At 38.7% G+C, this 20,767-nt stretch overlaps 2 protein-coding genes across 2 annotated transcripts; one reads left to right on the forward strand and one right to left on the reverse strand.

Moving 5' to 3' along the window:
• Positions 1-1,387: 1,387 nt before the first annotated feature.
• LOC115599459 (basic proline-rich protein-like) lies at positions 1,388-17,344 on the reverse strand. Its single transcript, XM_030463347.1, has 3 exons — positions 17,202-17,344; positions 2,716-2,915; positions 1,388-1,990 (listed from the first exon to the last, which is right to left on the reverse strand). The coding sequence occupies exons 1-3, from the start codon at positions 17,342-17,344 to the stop codon at positions 1,608-1,610; spliced, it is 726 nt and encodes a 241-aa protein (XP_030319207.1). The 3' UTR covers positions 1,388-1,607.
• On the forward strand, positions 2,286-19,224 carry PARD6B (par-6 family cell polarity regulator beta). Its single transcript, XM_030463332.1, has 3 exons — positions 2,286-2,537; positions 7,318-7,540; positions 14,523-19,224. Exons 1-3 carry the CDS (start codon positions 2,472-2,474, stop codon positions 15,350-15,352), a joined length of 1,119 nt encoding a protein of 372 aa, XP_030319192.1. The 5' UTR covers positions 2,286-2,471; the 3' UTR covers positions 15,353-19,224.
• The last annotated feature ends 1,543 nt before the right edge of the window (positions 19,225-20,767 follow it).

Consider the following 20,767-nt stretch of genomic DNA (forward strand, 5'->3'; position numbering starts at 1 on the left):
GAAGGGCTACACAGAATACCATTCTACTAAAAAAGTGGGAAGTCTCAACATGGGACAGAAGCATTGCAGTAGAATCTTCCAATACTTCATAGTGGACTTAGTGATCAAATTTCTACTCCAAAACAAAGTAAAAAAAAGGCCTCCTGAAAAACTTCCCCAGCTATCCAGAGACTAGGAAATACAACCTGTCTTTCAACTTCACAGAAGCTGAAACTGAACGTGCCATGAATAGCTTGATCAAGTCTGAATCATAGGTTTTACAGAACTTGTAACTAAAATAGCTCTACAAACTTGTGTTACAACTAGCACAAAAAAGTCTGCCTCTCTCCCCACCTTTATCTGAAATCAAATTGTTTATCACATTCCTTCCTCATACATCAGCTCCTTGTGATGAAAGCAAGCCCATGATTAATACTCCTTATTAGGTTGGTTCCAGTGACTTGAAATGACTTTGCCCTGACTCCTTAAGCATTCTACCACACCCACTGCATGGCACTCCAATCATGTTAGGAATGCACAACAAAAAAGAAATTAGCTTTGACGATACTCCATAAATCTATAGCAATAGAAGTAGCTGCACAATGGGTTCAACCACAAATGGCCATCAGCAGTTTCTTCCTCCTTCTCTCTCAATGATAAAAAGGCAAACCATTATCTTTCCAAACCTGGAGAAGGCACTGTTCTGTCACTCTTCTCTGTGCTTTCCCATAGGTCATTAAGCAAACCACGCTGCTGGAGATAGAAATGGCAAGTAGTCCAGACTCTGTTCAGTTTTGTAATTACACAGTTACAAAATAAGAGGTTTTATCCAAACGTTGCTATTTACACCAGGATCACAGATTTTATCTAAATTTACAGACTGAATTCTCCATGTTTCCTTTTGCACTGTAAAACCAAAACATACTAGATAAAGAGTGGGAAGACTTGAATTAGCCTAGACACTGTCTGACAGCAACTATACTTAACAATTACAACTTCCTCTGTACTAATTACAACTGGTCTTGGACTGAGTGATAGCTGCAATTTCTTTGCCTTTGGCATGACAGGATTAAGATCAACTGTACAAAAAAAAAGCACCGACTTAAAAGTGATTCAGCATTGGATTTTTTTTTTAATTACGGATTACCAACTGTGACTTGAGAACTGACTAGACATTCATACCTTGCCTCAGTTGCAAGAAGTTTTTTGAACTCCCCTCAATGCCACCTGCATACCATGTACACACAGATGCCTCACACTATGTTCTCTGCTATCAGGTTTATAGATGAGGGAGAGGCCTGTATTCCAGAGGTTTATTGGCCTAACTAGATTAATCTACATACTTTCTTCTTACCAATACAAGTCCAAACTTAAACACGTGAAAAGTTGGTTTTCTTCAGGCTGGAATGTGTTCATTCCTTTAAGGAGGTTTGTCAGTACTTCTCTGAGTATAGTCAAGAAGACCTTGATGTGAAGATAGTTGCTCTATCTCAGAATTCAATCAATAAACAAGGTTACCTAAGACAACTGCTCTGACATACTACCAGATTCTGCAATATTACTCGTGGTTAAAATGAAAACAAACTCCTCCAACATCTCTATGCTGGGGACAGGCATACAGATGCATCCTATGTGTGCGAGTACAAATTTTCAGCCTGATCGAATCTTATTTCGTGTAATCTGTCAATACACACTCTTAACACTGGGGCACGTTCTGTATTAAATTCGCGGGATCCTAAGCTGTGCAGATGCCACCCGGCCCTGGGGCTCCTGGCACAGAAGCTGAGAGGCGCCAGGGCCTGGCGAGCCGCAGGACCCGAGGGCGCGGACGTGAGAGCCGGGGCTGCCCGCGGCGAGGGGGCTGGAACGGCCCCAGCACAGGGGGCGACGCGCTGAGGCGCCTGAGGAGAAGGCGGAGAACCGCGCTCCGGCCCCCGCGGCCCTGCTGTGTACACACCGGCCCCGGCAGCTCCAGGGCAAAGGTTGCCGAGGCACATCCCACACCTGCTCCCTGGAAAAGAGGAAAAAGAAAAAAAAAAAAAAGACTTCCTTATCATACAACAACCCCGCCTCCTCCTTCTCCTCACCCTCGCCGCGCCGCCGCCTCCATCTTGGAACCCCACCGAGCTCCGCCGCAGGTGCGCGGCCCCACCCTCCCGCCAACCACTGCGCGTGCCCGCCAGCGGCAGGTGCGCGGCCCCGCCCCCGCCGGCCAAGGCGCCCGCCCGACTGCGCAGGCGCAGTGTGGGAGCGCGGCCAGCTCCCGCGCGGCAGGTGCCAGGAGCCGCTGTGGCCCCGCCCACCCCCCCCTGTCTGAGGGCGGAGGCGTCGCGGCGGCAGGAGCCGGCGGAGCGGCCGCGGTTGCCGGGGGCAGTTGGCTTCGGGCCGCGCCGCTCGCTCTCCCCTTCTGCCTCTCTCCCCTTCCCGCAGCGCGCTCGGGAGAACCCGGGGGAGAGAGAGGAGAGAAGACAAGACACCGACTCTCCGGCGGTATGAACCGGCCTCACCGCGGGGCTGCGGGCAGCCGGGGCCTGAGCACCATGGAGGTGAAGAGCAAGGTGGGTACTGCCCACCCCGCCTCAGGGCCGCGGGCGGCGGCGGGGCGGGAAGGAGCCGGCTCGGCCTGGCCCTGCCCTGCGGGGGCGGCTGGTCCTAGTGTTGCGGTAGAAAAGCGCGGTGAGAACCGGGGGAGGGCAGGGAGGGGATGGGGGGGGGCAGGGAGAGCTGCTGACTCACCTGGCGGGGCTGGCACCGGGGGCGAGGGGCCCGTGTCCGCCGGGGTACGGTCCCGGTGTGGCTTGAGGGCCCCGCAGGCCGCCAGGCGGTGTGAGGCGGTGGTCCCCGGGCTGCGGCTGGGGGCGGGTCCCTTCCCCACCTGCCCGTCCCTGGTCCAGCCAGCTCCCTCTGGTCTCCTCGGGCTGCTCTGCTCTGAAGGGCTGAGGTGGTGGAAGTTGGGTGGTGGTATCGCTTACTGGGCACCCTGGCTGCAGGGGAGGAAAAATAAGAATTTTTGAAGTGTTTTACGAAAGCAGGTCATGGGAATTGGCCGCTTTGTGTCTGGGTACGCTAAAAGACATAAGGAAAAGGAGGTGGTTGGGGAAGGCTTGGGAGATCTTGGCTGAAAGAGCTGTTGAGAGTAATAATTCACGAACTCCCAAACCTGTTCTTCGACTGAATTAGAAAAGTACTACATTTGTTTAAGTTGGTGACTGTTTCTCTGCTTCTTTTTAAATTTAACTTAGTGATTGTGTGCTTCTGTGCGGTTTTTTGTGTGGGGAAGAGCGTATTCTTATAACTTGCATTACTAGGTAGGGGTGAGCCTTGGCTTACCTCTTTTAAAGTAGAGCTTAGCATGTTTTAGAGACTACATGAGCATTTTACTTTAGCGGTTGTTTTGAGTGTATATCTGTGTGTTGGCTTATACCAACAGTTCCTTGTTGTCAAAACTTAGCACAGTTCTGTAAACTCTCTCATGGTTGTATCTACATTTATTCTTCATATTGTTAAATTTATCTTTGGTCGGTAGACTAGGTCGTGCTGACTAAACTTTGATGTTATGAAAGAGATGAGATTTTTGTTCTGGTTTATGCTTGTAATATTTTGTTGGGATGTAATTCTGCAGTTAGCAATTGTTAGTCTTGAACATGCAGTATTTGGTGGCATGTCAGCCTGTTACTTAAACCCATGTAACTGAATTAAAATCCCTTTTCATTATCTAGGCAAATTGTAAGTGTACCTACATGGGAATGTGTTTTCTTCCATTGGTAGAAAAGTGTCTCTTGTGGGCTTTTCTTAAACCTGTCTATACAATCCGTTCATTATATTGTGTACCTTCTCCCTTCCTGCTACTCATTGCTACAACAGCAGTATAGGTGAAGGACTTGTGTGGTGGGATTTTTTTAATGGTAACTAAGTGCTGAAACTTCTAGAAAGCACATGATTGGTATAGCTTGAATTATGATTTCTTTGCCGTGTTAAATTAACTTCAGTGTGGCCAAACCAGAAAGCATAGGAATGGCTGGTAATGATTTAAAATACTAGTTAAATATAGCTGTTAATGTGGTCAATTCTTTTATTTTTTTTAAATCTATGCCCTTGTAAGATGGAAAACAGTCATTGCACTATGTTTATAACATAATGTATGTTGCCTCAGCCCAAAACTCTAGGTTTACTGTTCCCCCATTGTATTTTCCTTGATTTAAATATGTCTAGGGGTCACCTGTGTGATGTGCTCCTTGGAGTTTGTATAGGGAAATGTAGACATTCTAATGAAAAGGGATGGTCTCTTAAGTGCATGTTCTGAAGCAGGTTTCAAGGCATTCCTAGAACTACTTGTCGCTAATGCATTATTTAACAGCACCTTGATTTAGTTCTGCATAAGAGTCATCTTCATCTTATAAAAATAATAAATTCTAAAGAGAAAGAGAGCGGCTTGTGGGGGAGGTGGAGGAGACCATTACTGTGGAGTGATCCAGGCTTTGAAGGCTTTTCAGTGATGTGCAGCTCTTTATTTAGATACTCCAAATCAATAATCATGCCCCAACTGACAAAGCTATGCCAGCACAGCCCAGCTGTAGTTGCAGTTATATGAGAAAAATCCTTTTGTTGGTCTAGTTTATTCAATTTGGGTAACAAGTCTGAACTTGCCTTGGGGAATCACCGTAGTATATTAATTCCCATTAGTTCTTTCTCTCATCATTGAAAATCAAGTTTTATACCCCAAACTAGGGTTCCTGGTGACGGTATGAAAGACTCATAATAATGTTCTGGTTCTCTAGATATAAAATTCAGGTGTTGCCCCCCCCTCGATTTTGACATGGTAGAATTTGGTTTGTGTTTTTCAGGACGAAATCTAATATACTGATAAAGCACATGGTTACTCTAGCTTGTGTTATGATATTGCTGGGGATTATAGCAGCAATGTGCTGTGTTACAGAGGATTTCAAGATATCTCTCCTAAGTAAGTCTTAAGTATCTCAAGTAACTTTCTAGTACTCTGGAATTCCTTATACTGCTTTTTCCCAGATGAGTTCCCAGTATAACAGCATGCATTTATTAAGAGCTCAGGTGGCAAGAAGCCATCTCCTCCTCAGTTAGTCTCTTCCAGTACTGGATCCCCTCTAAACTTACTAACTTTATGTGTAGCCTGTTTAATGGAATGTAGTGCAACATTTGGTATAAAATAGAAAGAAACAACACCCCCCCTCCCCCCCAAAAAAAACCCCAAAACAAAAAAACCCCCACCAACCCCAAAAGCAAAAAAACTAACCAAAACGTTTCAGGGGATTAAAATGAATTATGAAACTGCATAGTTTTACTTGTTTTACCTTTTTTTTTTCTATCTACTTTAGAACAGTATTGAGCATATGGCAAATCATGTTAGAAAATGACAGCAAGATTATTAGTCTCTTGGTGTTTGCAACAAGTATGTTGAGATCCTGTAGAAAAAAAAAAATTAAAGCCACTCTTTTGAAAATCTCTGCCTTCGTATGCATGATGCAATAGGATTTAATGTTTAGTCCAAATTGACAGTGAGGTTGTTGGCTTTTTAAACTTTTATTACTGAATTACATTTAGACTGAATAGTCTTTCAAAGCCAAGCAATTAAAATGTATGCAACGTGGGGACAGTTTCTATGGCATTCATATAGCTGAAGAAAGATTTGAAAGACCTGAGGTGGTGCTGCTTTTGACAAGATGGGAGTTCCTCCTGCAGGCTTTTCTTTGCTTTTCTTGTTAGCAGGTTTGAATCATCCCTTCCTCCTTGTTAGTTAATGTTACTGCAAATGGAGTAGTTCTAGAAGAGGCATGTTCACAGATAATTCCTTTATTTGAAACTTTTGGTGGATGGTGTGGGGTGTTGGAAGGTGTAGCTTGTTTTGCTGTGCTGTGTTTGAGTTAGCATGGTGTTAATGTTCTGACAACAGGGTTCTTCTCTCCTTATTTTCATTCCTTTGTTTGTATGTGAGAACTCTAAACCTTCTCTTCTCCCAAAGGTGTTGTAATCAAATGTGAGGTAGAGGTTGGTCTGGAGCCTTGGTAATGTGCACCTCCCTATCTGCTGTGTGTAACATATCCAAGTATGTGATACTGAGGCTCAAACTTTCATTCAATGAGGATTTTTTTCCATGTGCCTTTCTGTTCTGCCTAAAACTAAATTTACTAAAAAAATTATTTAAAATGTTTGTTTACTGTAAGTCAGCAATAGAATTCACAAGAAATGTCACCAACTTATTCTTTATTTCAGCTTTTAATGCCCAGTTTATTACCCTTAATTTATGTACAAGCTGGTCTACTTCTAATAATCTGGTTGCTGCTATCTCAATTGCTTTTTGCGTCTTTGGTATGTTTTGTGTGTCTGATATGGAGGTTTTGGAGTAGTTTCCATCAAATATTCTGTTTACTTTAGGTCCTGCCTTTGTTTTTTAAGAAGTGTTTGTTACATGGGATACTTAGAAGACAGGAGTATGAGTGGTCATACTGACTAAGCTAAAATCTTGTCCCTAAAAGTACAGTGCCAGTGTTTAAAACAGGGGGTTTTGCATAATTTCTGAATGTTGCCTGGATTATACTGTGGATACCACAACATTATAAGGGACTGTACTGTTAAGATTTGAGCCTTGATAATGCAGGCAGATCTTCCCAATGCTTTTAAGTAATGGCTGATTGGGCCCTTTAGATCTCCCTTTAGGTAAGAGCAAAATTGGCTGGAGATCAGCCCTATAGCTTTAGTGCATGTAGTTTATACTAAAAAGCAGCAGCTGTTCTTTGTAGTCTGCAGGTAAAACTGGCATTTTCATTTCCTTTCCAACCAACTGGGAATCTGAAAACTCAGATTTGCATAGCTTAACCATTGCTGAATAACAATCTGTACATCCTGTTCTAAAGCACACTGAAATGTCTTTGAAAAAGTTCCAGGTAGTCACATACCATAGGAGGGTTAATCATGTTCTTGAGCCACTGTCATCAGTGCTGGGTATGAATTCTGTCCCTTACCAAGAGCATGGCTGTTTCATAAGCATGAAGAATCTGCAATTATTCTTACACTTGTTTGTCACCTTAATACTCAACTCCATATTAGGGAATGTTTTGAAATGGAGTGTTTAGAACAACTTTTGCATATTAGAAGTACACATTTTATCAAGACCAAAAATGATTCTAACTCTGGGGGCAAAAAAGAGCAGTTCAAATGGACCACTTAATGCCATTTCAAAATTATTGGTTGTATTTTTTAGTGTACTTTTAGTTCCATAGTATTTCTGGTTCAACATTAAAATAACTTCATTGCCCAGGGATGTTAGATTTCCATATTAATGATGCAAGATCTATTTTGTTGTAGTTTGGAGCAGAGTTTCGACGATTTTCTCTGGAGAGATCCAAACCTGGAAAGTTTGAGGAGTTCTATGGATTACTGCAGCATGTGCACAAGATACCAAACGTTGATGTTCTAGTGGGATATACGGACATTCATGGAGACCTCCTGCCTATCAATAATGATGACAATTACCACAAAGCAGTTTCCACAGCCAATCCTCTACTCAGGATTTTCATTCAGAGAAAAGGTAAGTGTGCTTGAAATTTGTGAATCATCTGTTTATCCACTCATACCATGTTGCAGTAAACAGTGTGACGTATGGAGGAAAAAAACCTTCCGGTCCTATTTCATCACATTGAATTCCATAATAATTATGGATTATGAAAGATATTCACAACTCCTCTTTCATGGAAGAGCTTCCTTAGGCAATCTATTTATACTCGGTGCTTTTTTTGCTTGTATATAGTTCAGTTAGAAAAACGTCAAGCAAATGCTTCTTTCTGATTTTATGTAAGCAAATGGAAAACAAACTTTAAACCTGTAGGTATTCTGCTCTGAATGTTGGTTGCCTTTCACTTAAAATTCTGATCTTGATCAGACAAGGAGAGGCCATTACAGGTTGGAAAGGAATCTTGAAAGTCTTATTACATGTCAGTATTAATTAAAGGCTAACTTTGTAATATACTACTCTTATCACCCTTTCCTAATAAAACTTGCTGAAGCTTTCAAAATTATAAACTTATTTCAGTTAGCAAACCTCAAATGTGGGTTGTGCTCTTTTTGTTGGTTTGCCATTAAGACCAGCATGTTGTCTTTTTCTAGCATCTGCTTTTGTTCATGAAGAAAAAAAAAATCTAATTTGAAGTTGTTTGTTCTTGTCCAGGAGGACCTACTCAGTATATAGAATTTAAGGTGAGGGAAGAGATCTAGTGATGCATTTTTAAATAGTTTTAATCCAGGGAAGCTAGGAACCTGATTTCTGCACTTGATTTTCTGATTACTTTCATAAAGGTCTCAGTATGCATGTGTTGTGTGCTCATATATAAATATGTGCATGGGCAGTTCTTACCATAAGGCAGCCAACTTACCTTTGAATAGCAGACTGCTTGTTGCTTAGCTAGTTTATGAAGATGTGCACTGTTTGTGATTGTCACCGAGAGGCTTATTTTTCTTAGAAAATACTTGGACATCAGAAGTTTTTATCAACATTCCTAATCCAAAAAAATTAAGTTCCACTACAGCCTGACACAAGAACAATATTCAAAATAGCCTGGCTGCTTGCCAGCTGCTGTGTTGCTGGTAAAATGCATTTGCTTTGTTTGTATTGAGGGTAGTAGAGTCATGCCTATGTTTTCAGTCCTGAATGGCCAAAGGGGTGAACCATTTGCTTTAATAGAACCTAGAGGTAGAAAAGGTCTATGATTCCTTTTAATCTCCTACAGTAGCCATATGACAAGAAGAGATAAGCCACTTTGTCAGACTGGGATTATTGAGGTTATATTTTAACACCATATGTTTTTAGATTGTTACTAGTGTTACATGCTTAATGTTGATTGTTATTAGTGTTACATTTATAACACCTTATACCTTTATTAATTGTTCTTTTATTTTAAGTGTGATGTATTATTTCATATTATTCTGGTGCAAGGAACTGATAATAGATTTCATATAAAGCACAGAACTAGAAACAAGATTTACTTTATCATGCCAAGAATCGATTAACAGGAAAAGCTATGTACAAAGTATCAGTTGTCATCACCTTCCCTTTGAGACGAGAGTTTTCTGGCTATAGTTTTAGGGAATAAAGAACCTGGGCTGGGATCCCAGTCCAGCACTTCCAACAATGTACTTTGTTCTGAATTAGCTGTGACTACTTTGATCCCTTCTGCTGATTAATCTGAGGCTTTGATTCCATTATCATCTTTGCCATATAGAATGGAGGTTTGTTTGGAGAAGGAAATAACTTAATTTTGTATTTTATTTGTAATAATTTCCTGTAACTAAAGCTGAATTTCAGAAGTTAGAGATGCGTCATAATTTGTGCAGCATAATTTGTTTATGGTGTGATTAATTCATCCAATTGCACAGCTCTTCATTGCCTGTACCTCTGAAATAGAAAATCAAATATCTGAACAAATGCCTGATATTGGTGGGGCAGCTTTGATCAGTGCTGTTTTGGAACGATAAGTAACAAGTGACACATTACTTTTCCACCTGCTAGGCTTCTTGTGGCTTTCATACATTCTCTTAAATCATCTGAAATTTCTGTGGTTTTGCAATGGAACTCGGCATTTTCTTCGATTTTATTTCAAGCAGTAATAGTTGGGAATTTAGGATCTTTGACCAAAAGCCTCTGCAGAGAAGCTTAAAAGATAGCAAAATAGGAAATTTTATGATACTGTCTTACCTATTTAGAAGCTACATGCAATTTGTGGAAAGCTAACAAGTTCTGAACAGACTACAATAAAATCTAGTGTCAATAGTAATAACTTAGTATATTGCATCCAAGAAACAGCATAAGGGGTTGAAATGGAAGCTACAAGAAGCTACAGTGTTATTAAAAAGTGACAATTGTGATAATGTGACTCCAAAATTTCAGAAATTGATGGCCAAATTTCTCATGTTTTTGTCTCCTAATTTATTAAAGCTAGAAAGTTCTCTGTCCTTAGCATTTATGTATATTGGTAAATGTGTTAAAAAACCTGGAGGTCCTGTACTGAAATAAAATCACCTCTTTAACTTTTGTATTTAAATGAATTACTTTAAAACATTTTAAACTGCTCCAGTGCTAAATCTAAACTGGAGCTTGATGTTGCTCAAGTCAGGAATGGCTGTCAGGCTGCAGAAAACAAGTTGCCTGTTGGAATTTCAGTCTGCAGTTTAACAGATTAGCAGGTACTGGTGACATCTGGAATTTAAAGGTTAAACTGATGCATCATGATTAAATCCAGATGTATGGGAGTCACTCTGTCTGTGAGAAAAATCCCACTGAAGATAAAATGGTGGGGGGGACACAGTCTGCACAGCCCTGAAGAGCAGTTAAGTGGGGGGAGCTCTGCATTGTGAATACAAGATTAATAGAGATGGTAACTTAACAAAAGATATATTTCATTATCATGTCTTTAGAACTCACAGGATAAAAATTACACTATGCAGCTCCTGCAAGTTATGCAGGTACATGGCTGTATATAGTAAAAAGTGGGTTCTTTGATTAATTCATTCGTGTCTCTTGAGACAGAATCTGTCACTGAGAAGCTTTATTTTGGTGAAAAGTAAGAGTTGGCTTTTTATAAAGCTCTCTGTGGAGTATCCTAGCTATTCTGAGTCCTCTTCACAAAAACAGTTTAATTTGCAAAACCATGTTTTGTTATAGCCATGACTAAGATTTTTTTCAGATTTATTTGAAAAACACTAAATTGTATCTATATTCAATTGTACCAGTGGCTTGGGGTTTGAAAAATTAATTCTTGAGAGGCAGCTCTAAATTGCTTTGCAAATAGACTAGGAAAACATTTTAAATATGTTTTGAACAACGTTTAATGGAAGCCATTTGTGGGCTTTTGTTTTAAATGTCATGTAGGAAATATATTCAGATTGCTGCTACTTTTGGCTTGATACTGCTGAGGGGAAAAAAAAAATAATTCTTGCACTATGTGGACATTCTCCTTAACATTATCTGTACTTAACACCTTGTCCTTTGGCTCTATGCCAAAATATTTTCAGCTGCAGCTTTAAACTGATTAGCTAGGTGCCAGAACAAAGATGCCTTTGTACTTGAGAATATTGCTTTAGAAAAATTGTTTAGCAGTGGAAGAGAGGTTAAACAGAGTCGTGCTGCTTGGCTGAGATTTGGAGAGATGGGTTTTCATCAACCTTTAGCTGTTTCTTTTCCCCATGAGTTATGTAGCTTTAACTGTGTATTTTAAGGTGTGTGGTAGTTTTGAATTGCTAGACTACTAAAACTGGTTACAATGTAAAGCAGCTACTCTAAGGTGCTTTATAGTTTAAGTGTTTTGACATATTGCTTGCAACTTTGGGATGCTTTTAATTAGCAATGTGTCATGCAGCTTAAGTTTCTAAAAGCCAAAGCTGTGTTAAGATTTCTGACTATGTTTGTCTTCTGAAAGAGACTTTAAAGTTCATGTATCTTCTAATAAATGTTTTTCTGATCTTAGTTTGTTTAAAAAAGTACTTCTGAATCTGTTATTCACATATATATTTACATAATACTTCTTTGAAAGCCAGTTCTTTTGCAAGTGATCTTCGGTTTCTCTACTAACTGAAAAATCTGATTCAAACAAAGGTTGTTGTTTTTTTTTTTAAGCCTTATCTGCTGGTAGTTGTGGGAAAGCAGATTGGGTGATGATTTTTGTGAACTCTGTTTTTATCAGGGAAGGAAGTTTTGAAAAGCAATGTGAATAACTCTAGACCCTGAGTGGCAGTAGAGGAATCCTGGTATGTGGCCTGCTATGAAAGTGCAGAAGCTTTGCAGTCCACAGTGGCAAGATGTGAACATGAAGTATAATATACACTGGATATGACAGAATTTGTGAAATACCAGATGCTTTCTCAGATTGTTTGACAAGAACCTAAATGTGAGCACTTTGAATTTAAGGAGGGGGGGGGAAATCCCCATAACTAATTATCTTTTAATGTTACAATGCATGTGGAAGAAAAATAGTTTCGTACACAGTATTTTTCTGTGTGTTGTTTCTAAAAAAACTCTTGTAGTAAAAGCAGGAGAAACTTAGTGCTTCCTCAGTAACAGTGTGTTAGTACCTATATCCTAGGTATGGGCAACTTCAACTCTTGCACATGCACAATTTATTGTGCTATTTTCTTATTTTCTTTAGATGAGCTTACACTGAAAAAAAATAATACATGGCTTAAGGTCTGAACAATATGGAAATAATCAGTCAAAATGCTTCCAAGTTATCTGGAGAACTTCCCAAAGAACAAATCTCTTCTGGAGCAATGTGGTGTTAAATGCCTAGAAATGTGTCACCGCTACAGAGAAAAAAAGTAAAGCATCAGAGATCTTCACTACTCAGACATGTACTGCACAGAAAACTTTTTACATAGTTTGGGATGACCAAGATGCATACCAGCTGCTGCTGGGGGAGGGGAAATAATGACCGAAAAAAAAAAATAACCTTCGTGCTCATCAACTTAATTTTAATATTTGAGTCACCATTGTCTATTGATTGATGAAAATCTTCACCTATACTATAACTTTCTTGCTACCTTTTTTTGGGTTTGTATTTAACAGTAAAAGCTATTTAAAGCAAGACCCTTCTGTCTAGTTTATTTCACTACTGCCCTTTCCAAGTTGTTTTGTAAACGACTGTAATTCCACATAAGAAAAGAGAAGCCATTGCAACTCATTGAATTGCAAAAATCTCTCCAATGTAATGACCAGATGCCTAACTTAAAACTGGTTGGATGGGTTGTCAGTAGAGATAAGGGCAAAATTTCTCACACATTTTTCTTTGATCGTAAACTTTAAGCAAACATTAAAAGAATTGCTCAGTGTTGCCTGAAAAGTCAGCATGTTAGTTTTCAGCAGTGAAATACAGAATTTTTAATGGGTGATCGGTCAGGTATCTCAAAGTACATGTTACAGAAAATTGTTTGTATTTCTGGAGGTGTGTTATACTTCAGATATAGTCTACCTGTTACATGAGTTGGTTCGGGAGATTGGGTAATTTTTCAATCAGCCCACTCTTCAATACAACTGACTTAACATTCTTGGGCAATTGGGAACAGATTTTGTGCTATTTCTAAAGCCCTCTTGACTGATGTTGAGATCTAATACTTTAACCTTAAACTGCATTTTTTTCTCTAACTTATTTTGCTTAAGAACAGGACTAATTTAATGCTTTTTTGGAGAACTCTACAGACTCCCAAATAAACTAAAAATTATTTGCTGTATTCACAATTACCTTATATTTGAAGCACAGTTAGTGTGGATTCTTCTGTTTGCTTTTACATTCCTACTCCTCCTTGTACAATCATAGAATGGCCCAGCTTGGAAGGACCCTCAGAATATTATCTGTTCCAATCTCTTATGGGAAAGGGTAGCTAGATGAGATTATCTAGCACCCTGTCCAATTGCATCTTGAAAACTTCTAGTGATGAAGACTCCACCGTGGAGGTTGTTCTAGTGATTGTTCTCACTGTAGAAAACCAAACAAACCCCAAAAAACTAACCAAACAAAAAAGCCCCCAAAATTCTCCTATATTGAGATGAAATCTGTTCAACTTCTACTCATTGCCCCCTTTTCTAGGTGGCAGCCAACCTTAAAGTACTGAAATACTGTGGTAAGGTGCCCCCCAAACCTTTTCTTCTCTAGGATGAAAAGGCCTAACTTTTATGCAATATTTTTGCCAAAAAATTACAAGTGTGTAAATCTAAGGAAACTCGAATCTGAATTTGTTCAGTTCATTGTTTTTGGAGAGAATGTTGAGCTATAGGAATATGGAAGCTTCCTTTGGTAAATAGGCATTTTGGGTATTGGGCTTGGTTCTGCAGTCTGAAGAATGCTTCTGCACTGTCTTTTCCATTGAAAGTGTTTGTATGACTTCAGTATGTCTTTTTAAAAATTCTAAGCCATTTGCATGCTTCTGTATCAAATTGTGGCAGTTACAGCATTGCTGGTTTTGCTTGGAAGTATTTGTGTGCAAGATCTCTTTGTTCCTGCTCCATGGCCATTTTACCTACATTGCATGGGGGCAGGGAAGAGAGTGCAGAATGGAATAAGCTTTCTGGAGTTTGAATCCAGGTCACTTGGCTAGCTTCCAGGAACTAGGCAATAATAGGCACACTGGCTGCTTTCCCTTTTTCATTCTTTCTTTTCCAATGATCTGAAACCTGAGGAGAGAAAACTAACAAGTGGAATTACTCTGAATAAAATTAAAATGTTTCTAGGAACATAGTCTTTCCATTCTAACCTTTCTCTTGAGCAGCTAGAATATAGTTTTGTGTTCCTGCTGCTGTTCACCTGCCTTATTTTTTTGGTGTGTATTCTTTCCTTTTGTAGGAGGAAACCAAAAGATTTACGAACTTTGAATCTCATAATGTTAAAGCTGTTGTTTCATTTGTAGAGAGAAATGTTTCTACTGTAGCAAGCCGGAAATCTTTTAGTCAGATAATTAATTCTGCTTCCCTAGAACATGATAGCAATGCTGTATGTAAAGTGATCTAACCCTCAATGTGCTATGTCTTACAGAAGATGCAGACTACAGTGCCTTTGGTACGGATACAATGACAAGGAAGAAGAATGTCTTATCAAATGTGTTACGTCCGGATAACCACAAGAAGAAACCACACATTGTCATTAGCATGCCACAAGACTTCAGACCAGTGTCTTCTATTATAGATGTAGATATTCTTCCAGAAACCCATCGTAGGGTGCGACTCTACAAATATGGAACTGACAAACCCCTGGGTTTCTATATACGAGATGGCTCTAGTGTCAGAGTAACACCGCATGGCTTAGAGAGAGTTCCAGGGATTTTCATATCTAGGCTTGTCCCTGGAGGTCTGGCTCAAAGCACAGGCTTACTGGCTGTTAATGATGAAGTACTGGAGGTGAATGGAATAGAGGTTTCAGGAAAAAGCCTCGATCAAGTTACAGACATGATGATTGCAAACAGCCGTAACCTGATCATTACAGTGAGACCAGCAAACCAGAGAAATAACGTTGTGAGGAACAGTCGAACTTCTGGCAGCTCTGGTCAGTCTACTGAATCTAGCCTTCCAAGTAGCACACCAAATATTTTAGCAAATTTCTTGCAAGGCGAAGAGGAGAGTGATGAAGAGGACATTGTTATTGAAGGTAGTGGTGAGCCCCAGCAGATTCCAAAAGCCACACCTACCAGCGAAAGCCTGGAGTCCTTGACGCAAATTGAACTCCTGCATGAGTCAACACAAAATGGATTCCTGCCTTCCAGTGAGGTGAACTTGAATCATTCAGCAGGCAACATTAGCATGGAATATGAAGTACAAGAGCCAGATCATAAGTCATTAGAAGAAGATGGAACTATCATAACGCTATGAAATTACATTGGTGTACTTTGTATTAAGTAAAGATGCCATACATGTTTTAACTTAGCTTAATATGTAATATGTTTTATACCTCTCTGTCTACCAAGCACTGCAGTTAGATTAAAAGGAGGGGGAAAAGTAAATACAAGAAGATCAAAATTATGTAAGTTGACTAACTTAAGTTAATTCTGCACTTCAATGTAAATACTTCAAAAAGACAGAAGATAATTGATAAAAGACAGAAATAGGATGAGGAAAAATGAAATTGAAAATGAAGAAATGAAGGATAGCTAAGAGATGGCTGTGAGCTTTCTTTTAAAGGTACTTTTTAAAAATTTTTTTTAAATTTTTTTTTTTAATGCTGAATACTTCTGGTTCTATGGAAGTAAACTTCCATTCTTGTGTGAGGTTGACTATCTAATGTACTCTGGTTTCATGTTCATCTGAAGTGCTGCTTTTGTATGAGGGAACTGCTTTAGCCACTTCATTCCTGTTCTGGACTGTTATGCAGCTATTAGAGCTGTTTGTGTGGATCTGTGCATGAGGAAACTTAAAAATAAGCAGGAGGTGGAGTTGAAAAGGGGTGTTGGTTGTTGGTCTAGTTCCCTGAATGACACAGTGAGCAACAGGGATATGCAACAGTGGTCAGCAACTTGACAACAGTCAGGATTTGAAGGTGCAGGCTTCTGATGTTGGTTGTTCTTTTGTAAGTGAATGTGCAGCCACAGGCTCATTAGTAATGCACCTTGACAGTTTCTAATGGCCAGATAAGCTTACTTTTAATTACTATGATTATGAAGTTCAAATGTGAAAGTCTTAACACTTATGCATCAAAGACCTGTTCTCATTTTAAAATGTTTGCAATTATTTAAGGGTATCATTGGATTTAGTTGTTAATCCCAGTATATTTCAAAGAAACCAAATGTAAACTTAAGTGCTATGGAAATAACAAAATAATTTGTTAAAATTACAGTCCTAGTAGAAGCAGGACGAGTTTCTACTAGCAAAGGTTTGTTACAGTGAGTCAATTTTGTGAAAAGTGACTTTCTTCAAACCTAAACAAGTTAGAGTGGCTTAAAATAAATCCTTGCATTAAAAAAATGGTTTAAGTCTTTATTAGGGCTTTAATAAAACTTGCTTGAGCCAGGTGACATTAAATTATTCATTATAATGAACTAAACTGTAAATGCTGATATTTCTGTGTACCACTGGCTGGGTGCTTTGACTATTACAAAGTTGCTATATGTAAAACAAAATACAGATGACAAGTCCTGATACTGCACGTGCATAGGTATGCATGTAATCAGCTGCAAACCTCCTAGGAGAACTGCAGGGAGAGGCTTCCAGCATTATTTTTACTCTTTTAGTGTCCCCTGCTTTTCCACTTTGGCACTCAGTTCCTGGTGTGATCTTTCTCTGGGAACATTAAACCATGGCAGGAAAATGAGATGGGGACTGATAGGATTAGGGAGGAGGATGGATGGAGCTTCTCACCAGTGGTCTATATCAATGTTTAATAAAAAAGTAGGATGCTACCAGTTCTGTACTGTGGTACTGTGCTTACCAGAGCCAGCAGTCTGGGTTCTTGGAAGTATGTTCTACCCTGTGGGGAGATCCAAAGTGTGAGACTAACCCCTTTCTTGTTTTCCCTCAGTCTGTCTTGAAGGAAACATCTACCTCTGGTAACTTTACTAACAAGAGACTAACTGTAAGTTTAATGTTAAGGCATCTATAAAAAAAATGCCTATAGGATATTGGAGGCTAAACAAAATTGCATTAGAAATTACTGCTGTTTGATTTTACTAAATGCAAATTATAAATTCATATCTCATGAGCAGTAGAATTTTCAAGCCTTCAGTACCATTGGAGTTCATCTCGTAGATTTCCAGAAAGGTATTCACGCCCTTTTTGATTAATGGAGAATAAGCATGAGACAATGGTACTCTGCAAATCCAGGTTAGAGGCCTGCTTTGTCAGATTTATTATGGTTTCTTCAGTGTGCATGTAGACATGCCCTGAAATCTTTTCCAACATGACCAAGAATTTTTAAGTGTTTTACTTACTTTGCTAATAATTAATAAAAATGAAGTAACTGTTCACTTAGTGTGAAATGAGAAAATGTTCATTCTGCAACATGTAGATTTTAAATATACATTTTCTGTCAGTGCTGCTCTATGCTTCCTTTATTCAAGGAAGATTGTTTACTTTATAATGTCCTTTTTTTTCCTTTATCAAGACTTTCCTTCTTGTATGAAATCATCTGTGGAGGGTGACTTTCATTTATTATGCTAGTTTGCACTTCTGTGCCTTTTGTTTACTTGAATGTATTATTATCAAAGGAATAAAGGCACTTGGATGAGGAGAGAATGAAGTCCACAGATACAGAAAACGAACTGGTACTGCACTTAATACAGGTGTCATGTTTTCATTCAGTGGAAATACACAAGTCTAACGTGCTATGTTAGTATTTTGCAGCTTGGGTAATAGCTTTGAGCTATTAACTTGCACAGGAGGATTGAGTCTGGGAATTGTAGGGTTGCAAGGTAACTTATTGCTGAGGTATGAACACCCAAGGTTAGTGTGCTGCCAAACTGTGTTACCTAATCTGTACTTCCAACAGATGCATGAATATTTTGAATATATATGCCAGTATTAAGGACTTGCAGAAATTTAAGTAGGGTCCTACTCGAAATTGCATGAGAATTCATCTCTGAGGACCTTTCCTGCAAACTGTTGCATCTAAACATGAGATTATAATCTTTTTGACACACATGTTCTCTTTTACAGAAATTTGGTGACATGTAGTGAAAGTAAGCATTTGGGACTTCATAAAAGCATTAAAGAATAAACGTAAAAATGGGGTTTTAAAGATGTGTATTTACAGTTACAATGACAGACTGCACAGCATGTAATTGCTTAATGCTGCAGTTACCATAAAGTTCCTAAAGCTCTTCCATATCTTACTAATGCTTACACTGTTAATTATGAAATATTTTAAATTCTTACTTCAGGATCATCAATGGTTGATTATGAGTGGCTAAACTTAATTTTATATAGAAATGGTACTGGGGTTCAGTATAAGGTTTTTTAAAATTTGCTGATATTGTTAGCCTTTCATTCACTACCTCCTCAATTTTTAACATCTTTAAAATTTTCTCCTTGGAAGAAAATAATTAAAGGCTTGACTGTTTTATATAGATTTTATCTTTAGCTAAGAAAACAAAAAAAAAGAAAAAAAATCCAAAAGTAATAGTGAGGATGCTACGCATGACTGACAATATTACGCTGCTATTAATGTAATCTTTGTGTATTAAGTATCCTGTATATGTAAATTGTATTTTCAATCCAGATTTTATAAATTAATTTATAAATATCCAAATTATTTCAAAATGGAATGGGAAATTAAAATTCCTTTGACAAGTGTTATATGTTGTGTAAATGCACAGTGGGGAAACAAGTCATTCCTTACTTACAACTGGGAGATTTAAGTGCACCTTAATAGGAAAAAGAACAAATTCTTAATAGAATTGAGATGCATTTACTCTGAAGTTGTGTTATGGTACTGGATAAGTCAAGCCTAACTGTGAATCTTTTTTTTTTTTTTTCCACAGCTGAATTAAATTTAGGACAATGTTCTCACAAGCTGTCTTTAATGTGTATTTTTGTGAATATTATGTATTTTCTAATTAAATTTTACTTGCAATGTGATTTTTACATGAATGAATGAACTTGTTTAAAATGTTAAATATCAGTATTTTTCTTACAACTTTAATGTATAATGTACATTGATATCTCACTGAATGAAGATTGATTTTACAAAATCAAGCTAGATGTAGTTGTACATTAGTCTTATATTTTTACAGACTGGAATAATAAATGGATATAGAAATAAAATGTTTTCTCAATTACTTTGTCAGATGCGTAAAAATGACAACGTATCCTCTTACTCTGAACTGGGAAGGTGGATTGGCTTTATTTCTTTTTTTCCTCTCAGGCCTCTAAATGGGCTGTTTTCATAGCAGCCTTAATGTTTTCTTCCTTTCCATTTTCTGGAACAAATCTCTATGCGTGGAAAGTATGCAAGGGTTCAAAACCTATGTCCTTCAGTCACGCTGACTAACCTGTGATGTGCTTGTTCCTACAGTAGCCACAAATAATGAATCTTACATGGTATCACTTGCCTGAGGACTGGTCCTGGTAAAGTTTAGGTCATGAAGCCTTGGGAGCTGGTTCCTCATCCTCTGCCTTTGTCAAGTGCTGCTGGTGATGTGGAGGTTTTCACTGTTACTGTAAGTATTTGGTATAAGTCTGCATTAAAGTTTTAACCTGAACCCATTTCACTTGCAGGTGTTTTCTCTTGTATCTAATGCCTTGGTAAGCCTTGTAAACATTTACCTAGTGATAAAAGAGTTGAGTTTTTGTTTAGTCCTTCTGTGTGGGGCTTTTGTGACTGCTGGTCTTGGGTCCAGTCATCTGCCTGCTATTCTGCTTCTTCTATCATATATGCATGACTAGTTTCACTTGTATGGTTCAGTTCTTTTCATACTTGCCTGCGTAGCTATGAGAAGGTGACAAAAAGACTGGGAACAACACCACAGCATCTTTAATATTGGTATGCAGCTGGAAAAACCCAGTCTACCTCATCTCTGCACTTGGGTCTGAATGGCTGTAGCTGGAAGAGATTTCTTTATTTTGCACCAAAACACACCTTCCTAAAGGAATGCTGACATTAGTGTGGTATTCTTGAAATGGTGTGAGCTTTTAAAATTCCTGCCTGTATTAAAATCCAGGTGTAGCATTTTTCTAACTTCAGAACTCCTGTCCAAATGCATAAAGCTCTGAAAACTACAGTTCAGCAAAACTTTTAATAGTGTGTGGTTCTAATTACTTATTGTAAAAAATAATACCAGACTGAAGAAAAACGAATGTCATCTGATTATAGGATGTTTTTGGTACAATAAAACAGAGTAGTAGAAGACTGATCAGCCTGAAAAAGATTGTAAAAAGCAATAAAGCTGTATGTAAACAGTTTTGTGTGAGGAAGTTACATATCAACAGATGGACTGAAAAATAGTTAACCAGTTACTAGTTTTGAGTTATTTGATTCATGGTGAATTTTATCTCCCTAAGAATGGTTTTTAAGTGTTGATGCAAACTCTGCAAATAAATCTCCAGTGGCTTGGAGATTGGCTTGGGACTGACAGTAACCAGGGGAGGTACTTCCACTGAGGGAGGAAGTGCCCTTTGCAGTAACAGTACAGACTATTTAGCTGAACCATTAGTGTCCATTAATGTTTGTCTTCCAGCAAGCTTCCATATGTGAGAGAATTTGTCCTAATGAAAATCTACTAAGAATTAAGGGGTGGTTTTATTGCAGGAGCAAAGGCTAAGGAATGTGTCCTCAGGAATGCATTTACCTATGAGGAT

The sequence above is a fragment of the Calypte anna genome, chromosome 20 (genome assembly GCF_003957555.1).
Source record: "Calypte anna isolate BGI_N300 chromosome 20, bCalAnn1_v1.p, whole genome shotgun sequence".
In the NCBI taxonomy this organism is placed as follows: Eukaryota; Metazoa; Chordata; class Aves; order Apodiformes; family Trochilidae; genus Calypte; species Calypte anna.

Coding starts and splice junctions, on each gene's coding strand:
- LOC115599459 (XM_030463347.1), bottom strand. CDS start 17,344: ATGCACACTGAAGAAACCATAATAAATCTGACAAAGCAGGCCTCTAAC. Junction 2,916..17,201: donor CTACGAGATGAACTCCAATG/GTACTGAAGGCT, acceptor CCACCACCTCAG/CCCTTCAGAGCAGAGCAGCC. Junction 1,991..2,715: donor CCCGGTGCCAGCCCCGCCAG/GTGAGTCAGCAG, acceptor CCTCTTTTCCAG/GGAGCAGGTGTGGGATGTGC.
- PARD6B (XM_030463332.1), top strand. CDS start 2,472: ATGAACCGGCCTCACCGCGGGGCTGCGGGCAGCCGGGGCCTGAGCACC. Junction 2,538..7,317: donor CCATGGAGGTGAAGAGCAAG/GTGGGTACTGCC, acceptor ATTTTGTTGTAG/TTTGGAGCAGAGTTTCGACG. Junction 7,541..14,522: donor GATTTTCATTCAGAGAAAAG/GTAAGTGTGCTT, acceptor TATGTCTTACAG/AAGATGCAGACTACAGTGCC.